General features: G+C 48.1%; 1 protein-coding gene across 1 annotated transcript in view; it reads left to right on the plus strand.

Annotated features, from left to right (window-relative positions):
- The window catches only part of GSN (gelsolin), a 12,925-nt gene extending 7,047 nt beyond the window's left edge, over positions 1 to 5,878 (plus strand). Inside the window, exons 10-17 of the mRNA XM_008945529.1 lie at positions 728 to 861; positions 1,657 to 1,747; positions 2,146 to 2,316; positions 3,192 to 3,366; positions 3,642 to 3,766; positions 4,302 to 4,379; positions 5,039 to 5,099; positions 5,417 to 5,878. Of these exons, the coding sequence (XP_008943777.1) occupies positions 728 to 861; positions 1,657 to 1,747; positions 2,146 to 2,316; positions 3,192 to 3,366; positions 3,642 to 3,766; positions 4,302 to 4,379; positions 5,039 to 5,099; positions 5,417 to 5,586 (1,005 nt within the window). The 3' untranslated portion in view covers positions 5,587 to 5,878. The remainder of the gene's footprint in view (positions 1 to 727; positions 862 to 1,656; positions 1,748 to 2,145; positions 2,317 to 3,191; positions 3,367 to 3,641; positions 3,767 to 4,301; positions 4,380 to 5,038; positions 5,100 to 5,416) is intronic.
- The last annotated feature ends 1,138 nt before the right edge of the window (positions 5,879 to 7,016 follow it).

Raw genomic sequence — 7,016 nt, forward strand, 5'->3', positions numbered from 1 at the left:
TCCTGCAAGAGCAGTGAGACAAATGGAAGCCTGAGAGTCAACAGCGCTGGAATTGGTAAATGCTGGGTGAAATGTTAACACCAGAAATTACCAGCAGGGTTTTGAGAGTGTAGGTGTAGGTGACCTCTTGATTTGGACCCCAGTCTTTCACTGGGAGCAATGCTTCACTCAGCAGTGTGGACCCAGACTTCTTCCTCACACCTTCTCCTTGTTATTCGAGCTGCTGCCATCACACGTGTGACCGGTGACTGCCTCAGAGCACCTCTCTCTCTCATGCACTTGGATCCATGTATTTGCACACAGAAGCAGTGCTGGAGTTGGGCTTGAAAGGTCCAAGTACTATCTGAAAGCCCACAGAAATCTTAGCCAATGTTAGACTTTTCAAACGCCCCCAGTAAAGCCTGAAATCTCTGTTCCTGACTAATGGAGAGAAATTGAAATGATCATGTCCGTGCTGGTGGTGCTACTGGTCTGACTCGTGTTTTCTCCAGTGGTTCTGGATCCGGTTAAGGTTTGGGAGCTCGCAGCAGGATGAATTCCTGGAGTCCCCTCCCAGGGGTGGCTGCGGGCTGGCGAGTGCCGGGCTCTGAGCGGCGGTCCCCAGCAGGTGGGGCTGCAGCACTCCCAGCTCCGGGAGCCCGAGCTGGGGAAGGAAACCGAGCAGGAAAAGTCTGCTTATGCTGCTGTCACGCTGGACTCGGAACTTTCTGCTCCTCTTCTTTTCTAGATTTGGAGAATAGAAGGCTCGGAGAAAGTGCCAGTGAATCCTTCGACGTACGGCCAGTTCTACGGAGGGGACAGCTACATTATCCTGTACAACTACCAGCACGCTGGGAAGCAGGGGCAGATTATCTACACTTGGTAAGAAAGTTCTCCTGATGCAAGTCAGGCAGCACTGGGGCTGCGTGGGGCTGCCAGTTCTTAGAAAACAGATCTCTGCTCCTTCCCACTTAAAGGATCCTTGGGCGATGAACTTCACCCTGGATAACCTTCCCTTGCAAACAAAACAATAGCAGAGGTCTGGAATGTTTTGCTTGAAGTGAGACAATGGGGACAATCACTGTGCTAGGGGTTGGTTGGTTTTTTATTCCCCACCCAACCAGTAGCAGTTACTCCTTCTTTAATCCTTCTTTGGATTAAGCTCTAGTTCTTTTCACAAAGTTCCTTCATCTTTCATGACCACTGTAACTAACTTTTGATATCCTGCCACATCAGCTGGTGGCTTCTGAGACCATGGCCCTAAGGAGGAGTTTTTAATCAGGCAGTCTCACAGGGGTCCTCCTCCTGCTCCTCAGCAAGCAGAGAGGGCACAGGCAAGCTGCTTGAAAGCAGAAAGGGTGCAGCCTGTGCAGGGGCTGCGTGTGCAGTTCCCGGTGACAGCATCAACAGACATGTTTTAACTAGCTGCTAGGAAGATAATGGGAGGTAGGCATGAAGATACTAAAGAGTCTGTGCTTATTATCAAGAAAACATTATCTCCATCTGTAATCACTGTGTTACAATACAGGAGAGTGATTTTTTCCTTTGTGTTGAATGAGGTGCTGCAGAGTTTGGTAGCAAAGGTTTTCCTTCCCTCTTCTTGATCTCTGTAAGGGGCGAGTGGTGTGTGTTGAGAAAGGGCTGAAAATGAAACTCAAATTTTGCCTTGTCTTTCAGGCAGGGTGCTGATTCCACTCAAGATGAAATTGCAGCCTCTGCATTCCTCACAGTACAGCTGGATGAGGAGCTGGGAGGCACCCCTGTGCAGGTAACAAACCCAAACACACCCAGCCAACCAACAACCTCCAGCACTGTGGGAATAAATAAGAGATCTATAGTTACATGATACTGATTTGCAGTAGAGAACCCTGCTCATGTGGTGTGACTAACCTACGCTCCAGGAGCTTTTACAAGTGGCCTGTTGAGGCAGGAGGTTTTTTACAACTGTTACGTGTTGCTTCTGTGCCAGGGGATCCCTCACTAATTAAAATGTCAGTTGTGAGAGGCAGTAAAACACTGCTCTGGTTTTGTGCTAAGCTCTGTGACCCCCTGGGTGCCGTAGGAATGTCCCAGCAGGAAGGACAGCTGTACAGGGCGTTTCTAGTGCATCTCATGTTACTCTGCAGCAGCAGCTTAAAACTGACAGCAAGTTTCTTTTTCCTCTAGAAACGAGTAGTGCAAGGAAAAGAGCCACCTCATCTGATGAGTCTGTTTGGGGGAAAGCCCTTGATTGTCTACAAGGGTGGGACCTCCAGGGAAGGAGGCCAGACAGCACCTGCAGACACGCGCCTGTTCCAGGTCCGCTCCAGCACCTCGGGAGCCACCAGAGCTGTAGAGGTAGGTGGAGGAGTCACTTTGGTGATCCAGGGGTAGGCTGTGAGGGGAACGTGATCCCTGGGAACTTTCTGATATAAATCAGAACACACTTTGAAAACTTTATGAACTGTTAAACGATTCCTCATTTCCCATGGATAATCATTATTTTCTAATCAGTTTATAAGTATCACCTGGAATACATTGAAACCATTTTCCCTTAGGTCCCCCCTAGATGCTGCACCCTGCACACTATGGTACTTTTCCAACTGTTGAAACCCATTAGGCCACAGTGACTTGTTCTGAGCCTCTGTGACAACAATGCTGAAGACAGAAAGTGCTAAATACCTTCTATGCAAAGAGAACTTGATCCAGAACATAAGCTGAGAGCCCCACTCTTTTGAATGAAAATGCACACACACAAAAAAACCCTGGCAACAACAAGAGGCCAAATCCTAGTCAATAGCTGCAGATGAGGCCAGAGCACTCACTGGTTTATGTCTGCAGCAACTTCCCAAGTTTGTAGCTTCAGGATGGCACAGCCTTGCTGACATTAATGATTGATCAGCCTCGGCGGCAGGGATCCTGCTCCACAGCAGTGAGTCCTTAAGCATCCTGTGATAACCCTAAAGGCTGGCAAAACATCAAGCTGAGTGTTCCTGCCATGGGGCACGTGTGTCTGTAGATAACCATGTAGGAAGAGTAAATAAGTGTGTGTAAAGTCTTAACTTGTCACTCAGATACAAGCAAACGTACAAAATACCTTTTAACCCTCCGTGCTTGTGTGGAATATCTCATCTGCAGTTTATTCAGTGACAGGCAGTGATTTTTATTTTGGAATAACAGGCTCTGTGTGGAGGATGGTTACATCTGACACATGCAATGTTCCTCCTTTTCAGCTGGATCCTACTGCCAGTCAGCTGAACTCCAACGATGCCTTTGTCCTGAAAACTCCCTCTGCTGCTTACCTTTGGGTGGGCCAAGGAGCCAGTGATGCTGAGAAAACAGGAGCACAGGAGCTGCTGAAGATACTGGGAGCTCGCCCAGTACAGGTTTCTGAGGGCAGAGAGCCAGGTGAGGGAGGCACAGTGGAGTCTGGGATCATTTCTGTGTAGCTGCACCTTCCCAGTAGTTATTTCATGGGTATTTTGTGTCTGAACAAGGAAATGTGGACATAGGCACAGGGGGGCTTCTCCACTACGCCTCACAACACACTCATGTTTGGGACATTCTGACATAGAAGAGTGCTTCAGGTCCTACCCAGACCACACTGCTGCTGCACGTTCCATGAAGAATTGTGTCTCCTCTGTTGCTGCACGTTCCATGAAGAATTGTCTCCTCTTTTCCAGACAGTTTCTGGGCAGCCCTGGGTGGGAAGGCTCCGTACCGCACCTCTCCCCGCCTGAAGGACAAGAAGATGGACGCTCACCCCCCGCGGCTCTTCGCGTGCTCCAACAAAAGCGGACGCTTCACTGTGAGTATCCAAGACAGGCAATGAATTCAACATCCCCCTGACGGAGCCAGGAGAGGCTGAGACCCACTCTGCTCTGAGCCAGCCAGCAGGGTGTTTGCTCACCTCCTCTTCCTCAGTGGCATTGCCTCCAGAAGCAAAGCGTCAGCACCGTTTTCCTGCAGACATCAGCTAGTTCTGCTGAGCTCTTGTCTGCCCAGCAGCCTTCTGAAGGCTCAGGCTGATCCCCCTGGTTAACAACTTACCCTTGGCTCCTCACATTTTAACTCACAGATCTTTGAAGTATAAAGAGGCAGCATTACAAGCCTTGGGCACGAGTGAAGGGGAGTCTCTCTGGGTAGACAGAGGCTGATTTTGTGTTCTGTGCTCTCAGAACACTGCTGTGACACAGAGTTGTGTGGTCAAATACCACACCCGTGTCCAGCATGACACATCTCACCAAGGAGAGGTGAAGCTAAAGCCTCTGTGAGCAGCACCTCTCCTGCAGAGGGGAATTGGCATCTGAAGTATGTGCTCATCTTAACCTTATCTTTTCCAGATTGAAGAAGTTCCTGGAGACCTGACTCAGGATGACCTTGCTACAGATGATGTTATGCTCCTTGACACATGGGATCAGGTATGACACACTCACCCAGGGATGAGAGGAGCAAAGGACAGGCACAAATTTGCCCTAGTTTGAGACCCAAATTACAACAGCTGAAGAGCTGTTGTATTGTCAAGTCCTTTCACCTTCAGGCCTGAGAACAAACCACCTACCTCACTAGTGACAAAGTAAACACCTGAAACCTGAGGAAAGCATTGGTCTTTGGTCAGCTTAAGGGCTGAAGAAGAGGCTGGTGTGTGGTGTGCACGGCCCAGCCTGCAGGCTGCTCCAGGGCAGCACCCTGGTCCCGCCTGGAGGGGACTTTGACCTGCTCTTGGGATCAGCAGTTTAACACAGAGGCATTTTCTGTCATTTTTCTGTAACAGGCTGTGTATAAACAAGCCAAAAGGCAATATGTTTGTATGTCTTATGTGAAAACGTTCAAACACCTCCTACTTTTCCCTGATGTTAAGCTACTGTAGAATTTTATCATGTATCTACAATTTATGCAGATAAAACAGAATCAAAACCTTATTGCTATTGGTAGATAGCAATGGGTCAACAATCCAGGCACACCAACACAAGTACGTTCTTGTTCTGTCACACTCTGTTGGCTGAGACTTTGTCTCAATTATCCTTTCATAACAAGATTAATCATTTCTGAAAGAAGTCATACTTTTTTTTGTCTTTAGGTCTTTGTATGGATTGGGAAAGATGCCCAAGAAGAAGAAAAGACTGAGGCATTGAAATCTGGTAATGTCACATTTTCCACCCTGAGCTGTTTCTTATTTTCCTACTATCTGATCATCAGGCAGGCAACTCAATCTACTGAGAAACGTGTCCTAGCCACAGCAGAAAATCCCATGTTGTGATCAAACTGATCCTAGTGTCAGTCTCCCACAGGCGAGTGCCAGCCTCCTGACAGGCACAGATAAAGCCACAGAGCGAAACCACAACTCTAGGTTGTTCATTTAAACAAACAGAGTATCTCTAGCATTCATTAAGTTGTCCCAGCTGCTGCTCCATCAGACTTTGCACCCTGTGAGCTCCCCCTCTGCCTGTGTTCACAGCCAAGCGGTACATCGAGACGGACCCGGCCAGCCGCGACAAGAGGACGCCGGTGACCGTGGTGAAGCAGGGCCTGGAGCCCCCCACCTTCTCCGGCTGGTTCCTGGGCTGGGATGATGACTACTGGGCTGTGGACCCCCTGGAGAGAGCCATGGCCGACGTGGATGTCTGAGAAACAAGGTTCTTCCTTTTTGTTTTGAGTGGAGCAAGTTTAGTGCCTTCAGTGCCTTTAAGAGCTACTTCCTCCTGCAGGATGCTTGTTAACAAGGCAATGATGTTAATAGCCAATTAGCTGTGCAATAATTACAGAAAACAATCATGACCAGTCATTGACCCCACTCCTTGCTTTGACTATATTTAATACAATAAAGCTCGTATGGAATATGTGAATACAAAGGGTGGGGTTTGTTACAAAGAAAACATGAAACAGAACCTGTAGATGCCACATTTCACCTTGCTGGAAATAGATACACCACAGAAAACAAAACCTTCTTCCTGCCACCTTTGCACATGCACTTCTTACTAAACAGTTACAGATTCTTGGGGTTTGGGGATGGTTTTGCCTTCCCCACAGCAGAATTTTTGGCACTTAAGACACCGATAAATGAACAGTAAAACTTCAGAAAGTCATTAGTAAACAGCATGGGTTTATTCAAGGTGAGAGCAAAAAGCGTGTTCCTGCTGTCAACAGGAATTCCCAGGGGTGCCCATCTACAGTGGCCACAGTGGGAGTTCCAGACCACTGGTCCTCCCCAGGGATTAACCTCAGGCTGAGCACAGCAGTGCTCATTACTGCAGCTTCGTTACCTGAGCTCTCCCCAAAGAGCCCAGCTCAGCTGACTGACCCACGTACAGACAGCCACACTGCTGTCAGGATGCAGGGGAAGAAGAAAAGCTCACAGCAAACAAGCAGGAGAGAGACTGCCCCAGTTAGCTCAGAGCAGGTTTTGCCAGCAGTGACGAAGGCACAGCGTATCAAGGCACAGGTGAACAGACCCTGTCCTGACTGAGATACCTGTAAATGCAGAACTGACCATTGCAGAAGGGTGACACAAAACAGGCTGGGATGTTCCTGCTGGCCAGTGTGAGAAGGGCACTTAGATTTTGGATCTTGCCTCTTTTTTCCACTGCCACCTCCCAGTAATTGAAGACCATGTGCCAAACTCAGCCATGGTGGTAGCCTGGAGAGCCTGCCCCCCACCTCCCCTTCTCATTTTCACCTGTAATTACCTCTACTAAACAGGTACAAAATATGAATACAGGTTTACAGTTTGGCAGACTTACAGCTCAAGACTAGATGAACTGAAGAGTGCATCCTTTTGGTATTGAGTGTAAGCCCTTGGTATCACAACTACTACTACAGGTCTGCTCAGAAGCAGCATCAACAGGAAAATCTTGTTAACAACAAAAAAAGATTAAAAACTTGTTAGAACATATATATAACAGTACAGCATCTTCTGCTGAACATCACCACCCCCAGCTAATTACTGAGATCTTACTCCCTACAGAAGGTTTCAGACCTGCAGGAAAGGCAGGAGTGAGTACTTTGGCTTTCTTACATCACTTTTAAGAGAAACAGACCCAAAGCAAACCCAGCAACTT

The sequence above is a fragment of the Merops nubicus genome, unplaced genomic scaffold (genome assembly GCF_000691845.1).
Source record: "Merops nubicus isolate BGI_N331 unplaced genomic scaffold, ASM69184v1 scaffold6218, whole genome shotgun sequence".
In the NCBI taxonomy this organism is placed as follows: domain Eukaryota; kingdom Metazoa; phylum Chordata; class Aves; order Coraciiformes; family Meropidae; genus Merops; species Merops nubicus.